The sequence below is a fragment of the Apteryx rowi genome, unplaced genomic scaffold (assembly GCF_003343035.1).
Source record: "Apteryx rowi isolate R43461 unplaced genomic scaffold, aptRow1 scaffold_2, whole genome shotgun sequence".
NCBI classification, from domain to species: domain Eukaryota; kingdom Metazoa; phylum Chordata; class Aves; order Apterygiformes; family Apterygidae; genus Apteryx; species Apteryx rowi.
In genome coordinates, this window is record NW_020448307.1 from 10,809,338 (window position 1) to 10,829,398 (window position 20,061).

Sequence of the window (20,061 nt, forward strand, 5' to 3'; positions counted from 1 at the left end):
ATGTCATTCGGGGATCTGAAACATTGAGATGTAGATATCTGCTCCCTGACCTGGTGAATGTGCTTATCTTAGCAATGCTTCCTTCAAAAGAACGTTGTTCCCAAAATCTAGCAGTGAGCTTTGAGTTGTGATTTCACACACTTAAATGTATCGACAGGCTGGCGAAAGAATAAAATGCCACTGACCATGGAAAAAGCTGGATAATATAAGAGATGCTGGGGACCATGAGACAGAGATACCTACCTGCGCGAAGTCATTTTGTGAAGACTGTGGGCATTGAGCTATTTACTCTTATCGGTGTTGTATGTCACATCCATGCTCCTAACCAGAACGCTGAGTCAAGTTAATGAATGCAAAAATTGTTCTGCACCTTTTTCTTTAGCAGGTTTGCTGGAGCTGTATAGAAATCATGGTTTTAAGATGTTTTTGTCGTTTGGCAGTTAATATGAGGGTTTGGGGAAAACTTTAGCATGGAGATGAGCTGAGAAAATAGATTTGATTCTCTGCTGGTAACTTTTCAGGCCTGAATTTGTTCCCAGTCCTGGGGCTCTTTCCATTTCCACTGCTGACTATGTTCAGAGCCTTGTGTTTCCACATTCTGTTCCAAAGTATTCCTGGTTCCAGGGATTTGATATAGAGAAATTCAGATTTTTCTATTGCAGAACCAGCAGTGACTGATGTGGGATAACTAGTTCAGGCACAACTCTGTATGAAACTGGCTGTAATGTTTGCAGTCAGAAGCTGTTACTAGAAGCAATATAGTTATATTTGTGTCATAATGTATGTAATATATAAGTGATGATAAGCTGTTCACAGATAACTGAGTCTACTTCGGTTGCGGCATATGAATCTGCAGAGAACATCTTGTGATCCCAAACAATGAAAAACGTTCACTCTGGAACAAAATGTTCAATTCAAAATGCTGCAATTATTTTAAAAATTATAGGTGTGTGACTTGTGGTGTGTGTCTTTTTGTTTGTTTTAAACATTGGGTGGAAATACCCAATGATTTTAATTTCTTGGTATTGCAATTGTTTTTTTCTTCTTCCAGCCTATGGAAACTCTCTTCAGTGTTTGTTTTATGGCTATTTTATGGTAAAATACTTTGAAGAGGTGGTGATACATTACTGAGAGCATAACACACCTTATCTTCACTAGTACTGTCCTTCTGAGCATTAATAGCTTGATTCATATAGTGCTGTATAATGCGAGAAACCGCAGCAGAATAGCCAAAATGTAGCTATCAGAGCTTCGTCGTGGAGTACATTGAAATCAAGCACACATATAAGAAGTTGCCTGCAGATATCTTTATCCCTTACTGGAGCCTGTTTCTTGTGCCCACGCGGTGGGTTACGTTCAGCATCCCTGAATGGGTTGGGGGGGAGCCTGTTGAGGTCGGTCTCTTGTACGGCATCCTCTGACRTGCTCCTGCAGTCCGTGAGCCTTTATTTTCGAGTAGGCAACCCACAAGCTGTATTTCACTTGCATAAAGGATACTGCTGAGAAGATAATCTCAGACCTGTAGGGTTTTCTCCTCTTATCCCCAAAAGCTAATGTGGATCCTTGCAAATGTATAAAATTTTTTGGATGGACCACGTTGGTTTCTCCGATCCCCTTAGTTTTGTATGCCTGGTTGTAGACCTTCTTGTTCCCTCTTCCCTGCCTGCTCAGCCTCCCTAACCCCAACTAAACATTAGTTTTGCTTCAAATTATAAGTTTGAGTTGCATACAATACTCTCTCACCACTCACATTCGCCCCCCTTCTTATTGTTTTTTTAGCACGTTATAGGATGTGGCAACTGGAGCCAGATGACAGCTATATCTCAATTTACAAATCTCAAAATGTAACTATCAAAGGAATTTGTAATTACTTACAAACTGTTAAATCCTTTGAAATGTGTGGGGGGGGTTTTCCCCCTTTTGGAAAACGCAGACAAGATTTGGGGCAAACTAGTRTTTTGGGGGTGTTTTATCTATGGTACATCTATTCCATTTCAAAAGACATTAAAATAATTTATAAAAAGCATTCAAAACTTTTAACTATTTTTTTTTARAACAGGAAGAGCGTCTTATCATTGTCTGATCTGGCCAAAGATGACCGAATATTTATAACTGTTATCTACTGGCCTTTCCTTACTAATGTCATTTTACACATGTGGAGAAATTTAGTCTCTCACTTGAGCGAACTTTTTCATGTTGCTGTAAATTGTAGATGTAAACGTTTAACGTTGAGCGTTTTCTTGCTGAGAGATTAAAACCCACCATTTCACTCGCCATCACCACCGCTTATTGTTTCACAGAGACGGGATAGTGCCCCCTCTTGGCTTTTCTGAAATGTTTTTTTTTTTAAAAAAGTATATATAATATAAAAATTGAAACAATACAGAAATAACTTTATAGAATATAATCAGGAATTAAAAAAGTTCATCAGTGGTTGTAGACATTAGTCTATGATTTTAAATAGATTATTAAATGTATCACCAACAGAAAAGAATGTGATGGTTTAATGTTAATATCAACCCATTTATTTATTGCGTGTGCCTTTATTTTGGGCGTAACTTTTTCAAAATATGCTTCTCGTGTACAGTGTCTTCGTCCATGTCATAAGTTTCTGCAGATCTTTCTGTTGAAAGATTCCAGTCGTGTAGGGTTTAAATTCACAATTTGGGGTAAATCCAAATGTAGTCTCTTGGATAATACTGTGTTTTAAACCCTGACTGCCAGAATACTTTCTGCCAGTCTTAACTATTGTATATCCATTTGTTTGCAAAGCAGGCTGTGTCCATGAAATCCAGCACGATTCCCTGGAAGCTGCCCAGTACAAACTAATCAGAGAGCCCCCCCTGGTGTCTGAAAGTGTCCTCGGATATTAAATTTATATCAATCACAGGAAGTCTTGGCAATCAAACTAGTCACTTTTTCCCTTCACATCTGGACATAAATTATTTTTTTGTTGCAAAGGTCACAGGAATCATGGGTAGGGCATGGAACGAGGGCCATAGAAAACATGGGAAAGGAAGAATAAAACTATATTTCCACCTTTTTAGAAATGGTTATTTTTAAGTGACCTGGAATGATGCCAAACTATACAAGTTTTTCTTTTTCTTGAAGTTTACGTTTGTTGCTGAATTAAATGCGGCTTAAAGATACTTTGTTTTGGAACGCTTTGTGCCATTAGATCTCATCTTGGCATTTATAAAGAGATTTTTCGTGGCTGTTGAGAACAATAACTTTACTGCAGGATGGTTTTAAAATGCAGCATGTTTTCCTACTTAGTGGGGTTTAACTGCATCTTTTGGGGGGAAGGGGGGTGTAAGTGGGGCATTACTTAATTTCCCTCATTTCCCTTCCATTTCCACCTCCCAACCCCAATGGTGTTTTAGCCATGCACTTTGAATTCCTCCATACCTCATGTTAGTATTTTTGCAGTAAGTTTGCACTTTTTTTTTTTGTAATTTTCAATCTTAAATGTTTTTATTTAAGAAATGAAGGAAATGCTTCATTTTATATTCCCCCCCCCCCCCAGTCTTTCAAACAAGAGCTTAGGGAGTGGTTATAAAAACAAATCGAAGCTTTCCATTCGGCTTGCTGCCTTGCCTTTCCTTGGGACAAGGGAGCTAGTGTGCTGAGAACAGCAACGCTGCTGAGCCTGTCACTTTTTTTTTCCCCCAAGTTCCATGCATATGGGAAGTAAAGTTTACATCCGTGTGCATAGTAAAGAAAACGTCAGAAACAGAAGTTTGAAGTGCATTTAGCATAAATTAATTTATAAAACCTTAATTGCTGTTGTTCATACCTACTGCTGTGTTTCTTCATGTGTTTTTTTATAATAGATTCTGTTAGCCTGCTGATTAATTTTTTTAGTCACATAGCTTATGCTCTCTTTATACACAGAGTTGAATAAAAATCATGCTTCAGAATCTGACAGCAGGAATTCTCCTGCTGAGAATCCAAGATTAAGTGCAAGAATTTTATTCTGTTTTAACAATTATCTTCTGTGTCCCCTTTCAGACTTAAGGGGATCTYGTTCTTGTTTTTACTATTTAATAAGCCCCATTCCAAGGTGTTTGCTGTACTTATGCCTAATAAAGGTGTGAATGCTTATTGTTTGAATACCACTTTGTGGCACCTCCTACGTGGACAGAGGGATAACTATAAAGCATTTTGAAGTGCTTCTAGTCCTTTCAGATTCAGAGGAGGGTTTTAAGGGCTGAAACCCTTCTCAGTGTGTTATCACTGGATCTCCTCTATACTTTAATCGATTTTACTCTACAGGATGGTTTACAAGTGGACCACAGTCATTTCACAGCAATGTTGTTGTTGTTTTAGCTTCTGAAACCAGTTGTATGATGTACTTTAAGAATTGAGTAACTCCTGATAGCGTAGGTGTAAACAAGTAATTCGTAAATGCTTCAAATACACTGCAAAAGATGTAGAGAAAATACAGAGGCTACTAGGTTTCTGTTTGTTGATATTTCCTTACGACAGTGGACTACTTCACTGTGCAATACATGTGAAACAATTCCATTTTCATGGTGATAGGTTGCTCCATAACTAAAGATCTGGTTTTCCAGCACTCTGTGTATGAATGAAGTGCAGACAAATGCATTGAGCCCTCTCTTGCCTGAACTTTTAGGGCAAGACATCTTGTTATTGAATGTATTTGGATGTTTTTAGTGGGGCAGAGAGGGTTGCTAGACTTATAGTTGAATGTTACCAATTTCAGAGAGATTTATTAAGAAATCACATTTTGACTGTTCTAATATATCTGATACTGAAAAATCCTGCTTCCTCTTTCCAAGTTACATTTTTCTGTGAACTCTGGTAGAAGGTCCTTGAACTCCTCCTATTTGCATCGCTTTAATCAGCATACGGAGAGTTCTGTAGCTTTTCTTCTTTTTCTGTTTTCCCTTAATTAAACAAGTTCAAGCTGGGAAACATTTTTTTTTAGTGAATCTCTCATCTCCCTTACTTCAGTCTTCTGTTAGCATAATTTTGCTAATGCCAGTTTGGTGCTGATACTCTTCAGTTTTTGTTGCAGCACTCATAATTCAAAAAAACTCCAAACTTGTATCTGCTTCCGACTGAGTTATAAAGCTTCTTGCAAATAATTGTTCAGTGTACAAACCTGTCAGCAACCCATATCTTATCAGAGAAGCTACCAGCTTTGACTCCAGTGGTTTGGTTTTGGTTTTGGTTTTAATTTGACCAAAAAGCAGTTTTTACTGGACTTAATTCAACTCTAATCCCTAGTTTCTCATCTGTATTCTTGAAGACTAATGGAATAGTAAAACATTCTTAAAGATAACTTAAATGTGTGGTATAGTGTCCTCAGGGTAACTTCTGCACTAAATATGTTTTCTTTCCCACCCTGTAGAGGTATCTCATTAAGGTACCCACTAGTGTCATTATTAAGTTTTCATGTGTTTCTCAGTTTTGATGCTAATCTTTGTGTGTATTAATTTTTTTCCTTTGCAGCACCAATGTGGTTATGAATTATTCAGAAATAGAGTCTAAGGTTCGAGAAGCAACCAATGATGATCCATGGGGACCTTCAGGGCAACTCATGGGAGAGATTGCCAAGTAAGTGATAATTTGACTCACTGGTGAAGAAAAGAAAGGGGCATCTCATACAGGAATGCAAAACTTGCTGCTAAATAACTTTGCCATATGCTGACTGATAATGCTGAAAAGTTGCTGTAAATCAAGTCTTTTTTTAACATATAATCTTATAATTTATTAAAAACTGTCAAGCAGAAAATGTAGTCAAAGTATCTTTGAAGTTCTTTATTATAGATAGTCTAATAAGCTTTTAGTATATCTGATTTTTTGGAGGATTTATTCGCAAACTGCTTTTCCTGTGAATTTCTAAATGGAGCAAAACAGGTCAAATTCTTCTTTGGACTTTGTTTAAAATGGGCTTGGAAGTTGCACATTTGACTGGTTGCTCTGGTTACTAGGCTACTCATGTTAAACATTATTTTCTTTATAAACTAGTGAAGGTTCTTTTACTGCCTCAGATTTATAGAATTACTTTTTTCCTTTTGTACTACTGGTATGCAAATTACTTCGGTATGAGTAAGAAATACTGATAGCTTTTCACGTATAATTCTATCAAACTTGAATGGACTTAGATCAAGCCTGCCATCTACTGTCAACCCTGAATCTTAACAAGCTGTTATGGCAAACCACTGTGAATGTAAATTCTTTATTCCTTTTGTTTCATTCTTTAGGGCTACGTTTATGTACGAACAGTTTCCAGAGCTTATGAACATGCTTTGGACTCGAATGTTGAAAGACAATAAAAAGAACTGGAGGAGAGTTTATAAGGTGTGTATTTATACGAACTGAATGTATTCAAGACTTTGTATTGGTCTACTAAGGACATAGAGTTTGCTTGATGTTAGCACATTTTGGTGTAGTGGCTTGTTCAGATAATCCTATACCATTTACTCCACTAATGTCTATAATTCTTTTTCCTAACCACCTGCTTAATTCTCTTATTGAAGTCAAAATTGTCTTTTGAAAGCTGCACATGGAAAAACAAAACTTCTGGTTTTGGAAATCTTTCTAAGATGCTTTTTAATGAACATAATAGAGCAATTATTTTGCTCATATTCAAGTATTGGAATAACATTCACATTTTGAACCTACCCAAAGGAGTTGTTACAGTGCTCTGAGAGAGACATGATAAATTATTACACTATCAGGAAAATGTTTTTGAAGGAATTTAAAAATAACTGAAATAAGATGGAAACTAATCTTGATTTTTCTGACAACTTGTAATTCTCTTAAAAAATAGCAGGTTTGCTTCTTGACTATCAGGAAAATTCAATCCATTCGTATTGTATGAGGCTTTTATTTTTCTTGACTTTGGCTAATTAGCGTGGTACAGAAACTTTTTGCTTAAGATTATCATGCTGCACTTCAAGTGGTGTTCACTGTTCACTGAATAATGCAAATATAACCTCATATTTTAGAATTGGTGTATTACATGGACTAGGTTGTATTTTGTTTTTCTTGATGCTGGGATTGTAACAAGACAGAATTAATTCTAAGATGAGGTTTGTGCTTTTCACAGGTGCTTGATGTTTTGTATTCATAATAATTGTTTTCCCTGATGTACAATGTAAATTAATATTTAATGCTATCACACATACTACTTAATGTTATAAAGACTGCTTGGAATTGCATATCAGGTTTGAATAGGTTGCAATATAATGATATTTCTTAGCTGATAAAGACACTACATTTCATAGAATGCATTTTTTTTTCTTTAGATAGAAATTATAAAGGTAAAAAATTACAATTGAAGTACTCTTTAAACTTCTTTTTTTGTAGCTTTTTTTTAAAAATTGTCCTAAATTGCAGTTTGGTATATCCACTGCATCCTGCAGAAGGCTTTATGTATTTCTGTAGGAGTTACTTTTCAGTAAAAAACACTGAAGAGTTATGAACAAAACAGGCAAAAGAAAATGTTTCACTTCACAGGGTTAACTTTCTGTGAATTGCTGCTGCTTTTTTTTTTTTTTTTTGAGTAGTTGATGAAGGTAACTGCTTGTGATATGGTAATAGCAAATTATTACTTAACAAATGCAGTTTTGATATTCTAAAAAGCAAAAAGGGGGGAGGGAGTATTGGGGTTTTTCTAGGTGAACCCATATAATAAACACTTAAAAGGGGAAAAAATCTTATTATTTACTGATTTTTGGGGGGAGGGGGGAGATTTGGTTTTCTATTGCACTTAAAAAAAAAAAAAAATAGAGCTTTTGTTCATGCAATCATAAGGTGCTTTGTATTTTTATAGTCTTTGCTGCTCCTAGCTTACCTCATAAGGAATGGATCAGAGCGTGTTGTTACAAGTGCCAGAGAACACATTTATGATTTGCGATCCCTGGAAAATTACCACTTTGTAGGTGAGCAATAGAAAAATCTTATAAGCAAATTAAAACAGTAGTTGGAGTTGTCAGTCACCTGAACCAGCTTAGAAGCTTCCCCAGTCTAATTAGAATGTGACTGTTGCCAGTTGTGTGAAGAGTGCAGAATCCAAGACGTGGGACCCTAGAGTATTAATTAGTGAAGACAAGAACTTGCAGAAAGGACTGGCTAATAACAACAGAACCAACACAACATGAGTGTTCGGGTTTATATTAAAATATGCACTAGAGACTGGTCCCCTGTGGTGTCCGTAAAGGAATAGCTTTAATCATATGGGAAGAAAAGGTTAGAGCTCCAAAACACACACATCTGTTTGAAGCTGGGTTTCTTTCCTCCCACCAAATAATATTTACAGTGCAAAGGCAGCAAGGCCAGTGTGTGTTTTGAATGTGAAAAAGGCTGGGAAAACAGCACATTTAGCTTGTAGTACATCCTAACTGAAAGCATTTTTTCAAAAATTCAGTTTTGCAGTGACAGGGAATTCTAGCAGTTAAAGCTGCAAAAACCATAAAGGCTAAGAAAAAGGGTTATAATTTGAAGGGTTAAAATATGGAAGTGGGGAATATCGTTTCCATCTCAGTCTTTTTAATCTTCAGTGCTTCAGCAGCTGTTAGATGTTTCTAAATACAGCATTCAGTGAAAACTGTCTCATTTATCTAAGGTTAAAAATTTTCGTGAAAACAAAATATTTGGTTCCTTTTAAACCTATGCAGAGGACCTCATTTGCTGTAAAAAAAAAAAAAAAAAAAAAGTGACTGCTGTGTTCATAATTTATTTTTCCATCAGTTTGTAATGCTCAGTATTAGTGCCTCTGATTTACTTTCTTCATCTGTTTTCTCCCTTCTTCCATCCCCTCTATCCTGTATTATTTATACAGATGAAAATGGCAAAGACCAAGGTATAAACATACGCCAGAAGGTAAAAGAAATGGTTGAATTTGCTCAAGACGATGATCGTCTTCGGGAAGAGAGGAAGAAAGCAAAGAAGAACAAAGACAAATACATTGGGGTTTCTTCGGACAGTGTTGGAGGGTTCAGATACAGTGAGTACTTGGCTGTGTTGGTCAAGGATTAACAGTCTTCACTTTCAGTTTGGCTTAAATATGTAGGAAGAAACAGATAACTGTTCAGGAATTTCCAAGATACTCCTTTAGATGCTTTTTCTTTAAGTCTTTAGCTACCAGGATTGATACTATTAGCGAATTAATTTTGTCCTTTTTTACCTACATATGAATTTAAATGAATTACTTCAAAAAAATGTATTTTTTCTTTCTTTGGCAGACTCTTCAGTATCTGGGTGGGCTTTCAGGTAAATAAACTAACTAGAAACTTCTTTTTGAAAAAAGAAAGACACTGATCCATTGGCTTAGCTGAAACTTTGCATTTTATCTTTACCTGTAGACAGAGTCATATTCCAAAAGAATGCTGCTGTTGCAGAGGTCAGAATTTCTTAAAGTTTGTCTTTAACTGCAGCTGCTAGTGAGCAGGTCACAGTTAACGTCAGAAATTTTTAAACTTTTCTTAACAAACCAATTACGAATGTTTAAAATAATGCAAAAGATGTGTGTGATTGGTCCCTTGGCCAGTCAAAAATCTATTCCCTCATCATTGTACAAGATGCCAGTCTTGCATTCAGCATGAGTCTGGCACTTGCAATAGGATCTTCATTGCTGAAGTCCTTTACAGAGGAGGGGGGAGGGAAAAAAAACCACTTTACTAATAAGAAAGCCGGTCTGAAAAATTATCATAGTGGTAGTATTTTATGTTTTTCTACCCTTAGGTGTCTTGCTATTTTAACTGAGTAGTGTTTATCTGTAGTACGCTTGATGTGATGTACGCTTGCTCATGGAAGTAATTTCTCCAAATTTGAGTTGCATCTTCAGTGTAGCATGTGGGTTTGTCAGATTTGGACTTCAGCAGATATAATACCATGAGTTTGTGTTTAGAGAGGGCACAGTTTTGCCTGGCACCCTTGATTAGATAAAGGCATGCAAACAGTCTTTTTTTGTCTTCTGTATTTCAGTGTGTTGTCGATGATCCAGCTGTCAGTCTTGAAATCTTTATCTGTGTTTTATTTGGTCTGAACCTGTTTGGTTCCTTTTATCAAGGGATGAATCCCCATATTCACAACAGCATAAGGCTCTGGTTTGCTATAATCAGTGTGTGTCTTGAGAAAAGGATTTGGTATGAGAACTGTGTAAGGAATGTGCATCACTTACACTTCACCTTTCCCTCTTTGGTGCTGTGTGTATACGTATATATTATGTGTGTGTGTGTGTGTCTTATGTCTCCCTCTTTTGTGTGAGCCTCAAACTTAAAGATTTGCTCTACTGTTTTTGACAGTTACCTCCCTGTGTTCCTCTGTTTTCCCCTTCTTCCTTATATGCAGTATAGATGGAATCTCCATCCCCATGGCAGGATAAGTCTTATTATATTCTTTCAGGCTTATGCTATCTGCTTGGAAGTCTGGCACTTCTCTTTTAGGAAATACTTTAGCATCACTGCATCTGTACTTTATGTAGGCCTCCCTCCGTCTTTCTGAGATCTTCTTTTGACTTACTCTGTACAGAGTTGTGATCCATCCTCTATGCTGCGTAGAAGTCTTTCTCCATATGCTCTTTAGCTATCATACAAGTTTTGAACGTAAAGGACTCGCTCCTTTATCTTGTATTTCATTCTTATGGTAAAAGTTTTCATTATTACTTCATTTGAGTAAAGTCCTTAAACTTTCCAGCAGCCCAAAACAAGCTTTCTTTACTAGGTCAGACTTTTAAACTAAAAAATTGTAGTCTCTTAAATAGAGAACGCTTGTATTCTCACAGTTCTCCGTAAGTCTTTGTATCCCCAAAATATTAAGCTCTCAATTTTTTATCTTTTACTTTAAATATTCTTAGTGCATAAGGAAATTTGTTAATGAAAGCTACATTAAAATGCTTGAGAGAGCCTGACATAAGCCAAAATAAGGCCATTTTACTCTCCTGCAAAAATTAACACTAGTGCATTTCTTAGCAATTTCTCCTTTCTCTGTGATATCTTACTGAGTATCTAGCTGATGTCTAATAGGTGCTATACTTTGAAAATTTTTCTCTATCCTTTGTGGATCTTAAAAAAAAAAAAAATCATTGGAGACTTGCATTTATCTCTGATTAGAAAAATCTGTCCTCTGGTATATGGTGGTATCAGACAGATACAGTTCAAATTCTGCACCTTGTAGTGCTGAAACACATAATTTTCTTTTTATTAAGGAAGGCTTAATTGAATGAATCTTGAACGTTACCTGGGCTACAATATAATTTTTATGTAACCTGGAGTAATGAATTTTTCACCATTCTTGCTTTCTGCTGTTCAGTTTTACTCTGCTTAAGTAGTAAAATTGAACTTGTGTTCTCGTTTATCAATAGTACAAGAAAAAAACTAGTTTCATATGTATGAGGCCCAAAAAATAAAATGTTAATGCCTAAAACTGTTGTCTAGAAACTGAGCCACATTGGGTTGCTTTATATGCCTATATTTTTAGCTAAAGTCTGATTTAAGGTTACAATACTAGTCAGTAAAGTGTGCTGTGGTTCCATCAGTTAAGGCAGAACTGAAACCAACAGTTTTAGTAGAATTTAAGTGCTGTTTTTTCTTTTAGATTATACTCAGGTTGGGATAGTGTTTAAATAAACCCAGACTTAAGTTCTTAAACGTTCTTAATCAATTTGCAACAGCAAATATTCTGATTTCAAGTAAATCTGTCAGCTGTTTATAAGCTAAGACATCAGTAGAGAGGTCTTGACACYGGTGTTCAGTAAAGTTGTTTGGGGTACTCGGTGGCTGTGGAAAAGGTAAGTTGCTTTAGTACCTCTTCTTCATTTCATCTTTTTTTTTTTTTTTTAATGATTTTAAAATGACTGAGTGCAGGAAAAAAACAAAGTTGTTACCATGCATTTCACACTTGTCTCGGTATTTTGGTATACCTTTATGTGTTCCTGAGTGTCACAATGTATGCAAGTCTTTGATTTACCTCCTAGCACACAGCTTGGCCCAGAATGGAATATCATGCATTAAGTGACTGTTACTGGCATGTTGYGTTTCTGATAAGCTGTTTATACAGCCGGAGCTGATTGTGCCTCTTGTGCTTCTCCAGCGGAGTCCAGCAGTATCCTGATGCACTATACTGTGCACTGCATTAAGATTGTGTGGTTATCATAAACAAAAGTCTTTGAATCTGCATTCCTGCCACTTAATGATTGGCATTCCATGCTGTGCCTTGCTGTAATAGTGTTGATTCAGCACTGTGGGAGCTTTCGGATTGCTTTGAAAACTTGTAAGGTTTATGGATGTAGGGGAGGGGGGCTCGACAGGATTTCAGAAAAGACTACAGGCGCTTTTTTGCTGTTACCTTCATTACTTCTTGTCTTAATGCCTTACACAGGTGAAAGATATGATCCTGAGCCCAAGTCAAAATGGGATGAAGAATGGGATAAAAAAACTGCTTTTCCATTCAGTGATAAATTAGGTGAGCTAAGTGACAAAATTGGAAGCACAATTGATGATACCATCAGCAAGTTCCGAAGGAAAGATAGAGAAGACTCTCCAGAAAGGTGCAGGTACTAGAGCTATTTTAACATGAATTTATTCTGTAAAATTGTTATTATAAAGCGCTCTGATATTGCTAGTTAGTCCTCTGCCATTCTTTTTATCTGTATGGAAATGTCTTTAGGGTCAATACCTGCTTTCTGGACTTCTTATGCAGCTCTTACTGGCCTTAGGGAATAATGTAACTCTGTTGAGAGTTAACTGCTCTTGGCTGCCTTCCATGACAGCCCCTTGCTTAGACGGCTGCTGGCAAAGCAGGGAATTTGGCTGAAGTTTCCTAAGCCCTTGCTTGGCTMAGCATTTCAGTGGTCTTTCTTGTGCCAATATACTTGAGGCTGCCATTTCATGCTACAGTTGCGCTGAACGCTGAAGTGCCAGTGAAGAGGGAGATATAAAACTGCTTCAATCCACCTTGGCACCTTTTATTCGCTGTACTGCTTCTTCACTGAGCCTGTCTCAGGAAGAACAGACTGCAGGTGACTTATTTCAATATCAAGAAAATAGTGTAAATTTCAGTTGAACCTCTGAACAAACCTGTCATACTTCACATCTGGCTATTAATTTTTTTCAGTAAAGACGAAAATTTGTACTGCTTTGCCTGCAGAAAGAACTTTCAATGCACTTTACTTCAACAGGTGCGTTGAATTTTATTAACTGGAGATCAAATCAATACTTAACAGAATCTGAAATCACTGTAGAAAAAGCCCAAGTATATTGAARTAATTCCCTTTTGAGAAGCAGCTTAAAATTCAAATTTGCACTGAGATTTGATTAATATTTTTCTTCCAGTAATATGTTCAAATATGTCCACACACATTTTTGTATATAGGTAAAATTTATATAAATACACATATGTATGTATGTGTACCCCCCAATAATCCTAATAATAGCATTTCTGAGAAAAAGGCAGTATGGCCTTCTTGCTAGAACATTAATAAATCATAAAACTGGTACTCTTTGCACACATCAGGATTCCCTCTTAGAACTTACTATCAATAGACTACAAAGAGAAAGGATCAGAAGAAAAGTAAACAATTTCAAATTTAACAATGGTACATTGCTTTGTGCTCTTCTGTACTTACCTTTCAAAAGCAACTTGTCATGTGAAGCCTGTAAAGCTCACTAGCCATATATCGTGTAAAGGATGTGCAGTAAACAGATAATATTTATCTTACTTCCTTTGCCTTATGTCTGAATGACTTCTGGATTTTTGCTTTTGCTGGTAAAGTCCTGCATCTTCCAGTGTTTTAGACAATCCTTTCTGCAGTCTAATCTCCAGTAAAAGCAGATTATTTTGATTTCCCCACTGTACATCTCTACCCCAAGTTATATTGATCATCTTTTTCACTGACTAAAATTGCATTTTTTTTTTTTTTTTTTTTTTTTTTTTTTTTTTTTTCAGTTTGGGTTTTGTAACCTTTTTTTTTTTTTTTTTTTTTTTTCCTTTTTTTGGAAGATGTTCAAAATGTCAGGTACAGTATTTGTTGACTTTTGAAATTGTACCAGATCAGAAATAATAAACTTGGTATTTGAAATAAAAGGGGATTTTGAGGGACATGCATAAACAAGAAGGTTCTTGGTGGTTGCAGGTTCTTCTGCTATAAGAAAGAATCCAGATTGCAGCAGTATGTCTTTTCTAATATTGCTTAAGGTACAAGCCTGAAGTGTCCTTTTGGCTTCTCTTGGCATGCTGATTGGACAATATGGAAGGTATTTTACTGGAGAAGTTGAAACTTATGGGTTTCTTTCTGCAGAAGGCATCAATTTTTGAGGTGTTGCCTCAAGGATCTAAGAAGATTGAACTCCAGGTTATAGAATGTCTGTTTATACTTAAAGCTACTGTAAATAACAAACCTCATAATTCATATTATAATGTATTAGCTGAATACTCTATTTTGTACAAAGCTAAATATTGAAACTTTAAAATTTCRTCTTTTCTATTTATTAATAATTATGTGTGACTTGAGTTCACAACAACATAACATCTTCTTGTAAATGCTTTGTGAAACCCTCGCACTTCTGTTTTTTCCAGACTTGCAGCAAATTTATTTTCTAAAAACAAAAAGTCTCCAAAACATTTGCTAGTTTATTTGTAGCCTGCTAGTATGCCATGATGTTTTGTATTACGGTGAAGTCTTTCTAGGAAAAGTGCCTGAATGGTGACGCTCGCTCACCTGGCAAATCTGCTTGTTGCATGTTCTGTTGTTCTAATGTAATAGCTTTATAAATCACTTTCTTTTGCACTGCAAAGCCAATAAAGGTCTTGAAAGCACTAAGACAGAATAAATCTGATTTGCACATTTTTAGGCTGGTTAACAGAATTCAGATGACACAATCTTTATCTCTGATATATGAACCAGAAGAACGTGGCCTAACTTTTGGATTTCTGACTCTACTTGTGAAGCTGGTAGTTGCACAAAAAGAAAAAAAATTGCTTGAASTAACTCAAGTGGTGATCTAGCTGGTGGCAGTTTACAGCAGATTTAAGTGAAACTGCAATTCATACAACTAACTCTGTAGAAACCTGATCTACAGTTTTTTCATAGAAGAAAAATGTTTGTATTGCTGTGAAGAACTGAAGTCCTTTTCCAGTAATATATCCCCTTGGAATTAGAGAAGACCAGGAAATGATACTCGGTGGGGAAGGAAAACCTCTGGTTTTCTTTCATAGGGCTTGTTAGTTCGTAGTTCTTAGACAAATAAACCAATTGCTGCCCTGATTCTAGCCTTGTGCGTTGAAATTGTACTTTTTAGATTACTTGTAGATACACAGATGTTCTTAGGAAATGTTACTTTTTTCAAAAAAATTCTTAAACTCTCTGTCAGTCCTTGTTTCTCCAGTATTCAAAATGGTTAATGCAGATAACAGGATAGAAAAGAAGCCGAACATTCTTTCGTACTCCTATAAAAGGATACAACAGCTGTGTTTTTTAAAGGTGGCTTCCATGTGGAGCATTAGCTGTGCAGCAGGTTGTGTTTTAGGTGGTCTCAAATTATCAGTAAACCATTGCTTTAAGGAATGTTGTTTTTTAAAAAAAGAAAGAAAAATCCCAAGGCAAAGAAAGAGAGCGTGTAGCTATACCTAGGCCTATAGAAGTTGTAACCATGTACTTTCTTTGTAGAGCTTATAGAGTACATTTGGTACAATATTACCTATAACTTTATTTTTCCGTTCATTGTGCAATTCTCAGATGAAGCACTGCAATTTTACTATTCTGGGCATAGTAAACACTTAAAGGGAACATTAATCTATAATGTTTCATTGCTGTTAATGTGACCATTAAAGAAAAATAAAAAAACAGATCTCCTGAGACAGTTTTGAAGTGGTACAAGTTGTCAGAGAAAATTGAGTATTGTAATGTTTGTCCTACATTCTGGCATATATGTTTAATTTCCTTTCTCAAAAGCTTTTAGACGTTTTGCTGTAGATCACTGGAGTCACTTATTCTCATTCTCACATTAGTGAGATTAATCACTACCAGTTCTGTTGAAATAATTCCATTGATCAGAGTTGGATGCTTGTCAGTCACTTCCTCAGCCCACAGAACATGTATGCAGAGCAGGCAGCCGCTGTAGTGATGACAACTATATTGCAGCAGGTTTTAGAGGCTGTCTTAGCTGTGATTGCCCTGGTCTTAGGTACTTTACACATTTAAAAGGCAGCTTCCATCCTAAAAGCCTCAGAGGAGTGTGGGGTTATGTACTGTGCTAATGTGCAAATTGGTCTTCTCTGGGGGCTTCTATTAAAACCCTGGTGTCACAAACAAAATGTGGTTAGTGGTCCCATCTTATTTATCTGAGTGCGTAAGCAGTGGAAGCCTATGCACAAAAATCCAGAACCGGAACAGGAGCCTGCTGTTAGCAGGTCAGGGTTGAAGTGCCTTGGAAGTATAAGGTTAGGTGGTGATGTTTGAGTCTGCTTGCCTGTGTGAGGCTGGCTCAAGCTGATGCTGGTAGTCACTAGGTTGGCCTGCAGCTGTACTTCTTTCTCTCTTTTTTTTTTTTTTCTCTTTTTTAACAAATGGGAACGTTGGGCGTTTATATTCACTAATGTTAATGAATTGAGCCATCCCCAGTGGTGAGTAGGTAATATGCACAGAGGAAATGAGACACATGCAATGTATTCCAAAAAGCCCACTATTGTTAACGGAGAACAAAGGCTACCCTCCAGAGTATATTGCAGTTACTGTCGTATTCCCTCTGACAAAGGGACAGCCTTTCTTAAATTTTGCAGTTTTAGTATTCTAATGCGTTATTAACATACAAAAACCTTCCGTTTTCAACTGTGTGCCCAAAAGGGAATTGCTATTTCAAAATAATTTTCAATATAGTTAAGCTTTCTGTACAGCAATTTTCACTGTTACATACAAATCTTAGCCTGATGATAAAAGGCAATATGACTGTTGGGTGGGGGGAGCATTGTGCCTTGTTTATGACAAAAAAGGCTTAAAATGCAAGAGCAGAAAATTTGACAGATTAAACAAATATTAGGCAGTGGTGTCCAGAAAGTTTTCACGTAAAATGGTGATGCTTTGGTTCTTTTGTGTTCTAAGAATAAATGTGTGTTCTCTGGTGGAAAATGAATAGCGGCATTGCATGATTCTGTAAACATTTTTTTCCACAAACATTCTAAAGAAAATAAAAGCCCGCTTACCTGGAAAGAGAAATGAGTTGTAACAGGAGTGGTATTCTTGAAATTTGAAAGATAGTACCTTTATTTGGTTCACTGCTTCCTCTGTCTTGGTGCAAGTATTCAGCAGACTTTCCAACTTTACTTTTTATCTTGGCAGTGTTATATAGTGTGTGTGTGTGGGGGGGGGGTCCTGTCAGAAGGTAACTGAATAACTGGAATTAAACACTGATTTCCTATTACCTTCTGCTACGGAATTGCTGTGTAACATGTAACAGAATAACTTGCTTTTCTTTCCCTCATGTGTACAAGAGGTGCAGTGCTATACTGTCTTAATGTTTTACCCTTCCATCATGCATCATGAACTTTATCGAATGTAGGAAGAAGTATTATTATGTCTTTATTATGAACCATCACTATCCAGAACTATAGTAATCAAAACTCTTGTGGCCTAAGCAAAATGTCCACTGAATTAACTGAAGTAATGAAAATGAATGTTTTTCTATTGTTTTTGTTTTTCTAGTGACAGTGATGAAGAAAAATCGAGAAGAGGTAAATCTCCCAAAGCTGAATTTAAAGATGAAGAGGAGACTGTAACAACCAAACATATCCATATTACACAGGCTACAGAAACTACCACCACCAGACACAAACGCACAGCAAATCCGTCAAAAACCATTGATTTGGGAGCAGCAGCACATTATACAGGGGATAAAGCAAGCCCAGAACAGAATGCTGCTCATACTGCACAGCCCACAGGAAAGGTAAGGCAGCAGGGGAGCACACTAAAACGTGACTTGGGAATCTCTTTTCTTCTAAACTCTGAGATGATTTCCAGTTAGAAATACAATTTTTGTTATGCAGCCTTCAGGGGAAGTATTAAAAATAGTAACGTTGGGGTTTTTCAAATGCTGCGAAATAGTTTAATTATGGAATGTCTCTTCTGTGATCGTTTTAAGATTTAATGTTTTTTTGTTTTGTTTTTTGTTTTTTAAATAAAGGCATTACCATGTTTACTCTCTTTAGCAAAGTGAAAATCCTGGCCTTAAGTGTGAAGAATTCCCTGAACCTGCACACTTTTTGCCAAATTATCAAGCTCTTCAGTTATCAGAAAGAMGACTGAGCCACTAGTTGTTCAGTATTTGATCTGAAATTCAGGCAGGTTCCAGTGACTGGCTTCATAGCCAAATCTGCCATCTCTCCAAAAAACTTCCCAGAAAGTCATTTAAGATCAGTGATGTTAGTTGGTTTTGTAATAGGCAAATAACTGCATTTCAAAATTCATATTTCACATCTAATGACTTAAAATTACATACCTTTTAGGCTCTGCTGTAAGTCGCTGTAAGTAATACAGCTGGCACTTGAACAAGGTCGTTTTGAATTACCTGTATAGCTTTCTGAACTTGCCTGAATTTAAGCTGTCCCTCCAGCATATCTTAATTTCAGATCTGCCTGGATTATTTTCACAGCAAGTTCTGCTATGCTTGCTTGTATTAATTGAGCAGTTTTCCACTTGCATTTATTTAGATATTGTAGGTGTTTTAAGGAAAACTGTGATCAAGTGGAATATTTTGTCCTATTTGAATTTCACCTGCTCTTTTTCAGGAGAGATTTACTCTTCATGATAGTAGAACAGATAAATTATTATTCTTTCCATCTGTTTCTTTGTACTGTTTTTAACCCTAGTCGGTGTAATAAGAGCTGTACAAGTGCTAAATATTTCCCTCTGGCCCTGTTTTCCTAAAGGGAGAGCTCTTATCCTTGAACAAATGATGCATAATTTTAGTTCTGGCTTTTTGATTCTTCTTGTACAAACTTCAGACAGAAATGGATGTGCAGTTTAAATGGCAGGAACCTATAAAGGATGCACCGATCAGATTTTTTTTCTTTAAAAGAGTTGGCTGGGGGTGAGAAGAGATTAACTGTGTGGTTTCTTCTTCAGGCTTCTGTACCTTCTGGCAGCAAGTCATCCAATGACCTGGTGGATCTGTTGTTTGATGGAGCCAGTCAGCCAGTCTCAACAGGTAAGCCCATTTTGGTTTTACATTCTTAATGCATATTTTGATGAACCAGTTCTGAGGATAAGCTTACTTTATCTGAGGAAAACTATTATATAAATAGAGGAATAAATAAATTGAAAAATCAATACTCTAAAATGTAGAGCTGCCTAGAACCTTTTGTAGTAAGCAGTTTGTGCTAGTGCATAGGATTAAAGCTAGCAGCACAAAGATTAACTACCTGATCAGTCTGTCAGAAACTGTGTTTGTAATGCAGTTATTTTTAATTAACTCTAAAAGCAAGTGCAATCCATTCAGGTTTAAGCATTCCTTATAGTGCAATTAAAGGGCTAGGCAGCTATGGAAATGGATGATGTTCATATAAGCCTTCATCTAAAGTATATGGCAGATGTGTTTCTTTATCTCGTGTTATCTTGGCCCTTGGTTGATCCCAACCTTAATACCAAAATAAAATTGCTGCCTGAAAGTAAAACTGTTCACTGTAAAATATGTCCCTTTACTTCTTTAAACATGAAGTTGAGTTTTAAGTCCATTAATATTCATGTCAATTTGCCCTTAAACTCTCAAACTGCAGTTTCTTTTTAGGAGTTTGTTTCGGTGTTTTGCATACAGGATTGACATTGGATTTGGGGGAGGGTTGTTGTTTGCTTTTTAAAGCCCCAAACTTTACAGACTTGTTGTGCCTATAGGTCCTTAATATGATCAGTTTTGTTTGTGGCTAGTATAGAACATTAAAGGTACTCTTTCGTGTATCTGTGGTCTAATGGCACAGTTGGAGGAAAGGTAACTGTGGGCAGAATCTTTGTTAAAAGATCACTGAATAGAGAATTAGATATGAGCATGTGCCTTTTTTTAGATAAGAGACCTTTCGTGTAACTTCTCTCCATTACAAATA

At 36.4% G+C, this 20,061-nt stretch overlaps 1 protein-coding gene across 2 annotated transcripts in view; it reads left to right on the forward strand.

Annotated features, from left to right (window-relative positions):
- The window catches only part of CLINT1 (clathrin interactor 1), a 54,524-nt gene that overhangs the window by 23,125 nt on the left and 11,338 nt on the right, over positions 1–20,061 (forward strand). For both annotated transcript variants that reach the window (XM_026063212.1, XM_026063211.1), the window contains 7 exons: positions 5,479–5,583; positions 6,234–6,330; positions 7,808–7,916; positions 8,816–8,980; positions 12,355–12,529; positions 17,672–17,912; positions 19,091–19,172. In XM_026063212.1, the coding sequence (XP_025918997.1) occupies positions 5,492–5,583; positions 6,234–6,330; positions 7,808–7,916; positions 8,816–8,980; positions 12,355–12,529; positions 17,672–17,912; positions 19,091–19,172 (961 nt within the window). In that variant the 5' untranslated portion in view covers positions 5,479–5,491. The remainder of the gene's footprint in view (positions 1–5,478; positions 5,584–6,233; positions 6,331–7,807; positions 7,917–8,815; positions 8,981–12,354; positions 12,530–17,671; positions 17,913–19,090; positions 19,173–20,061) is intronic.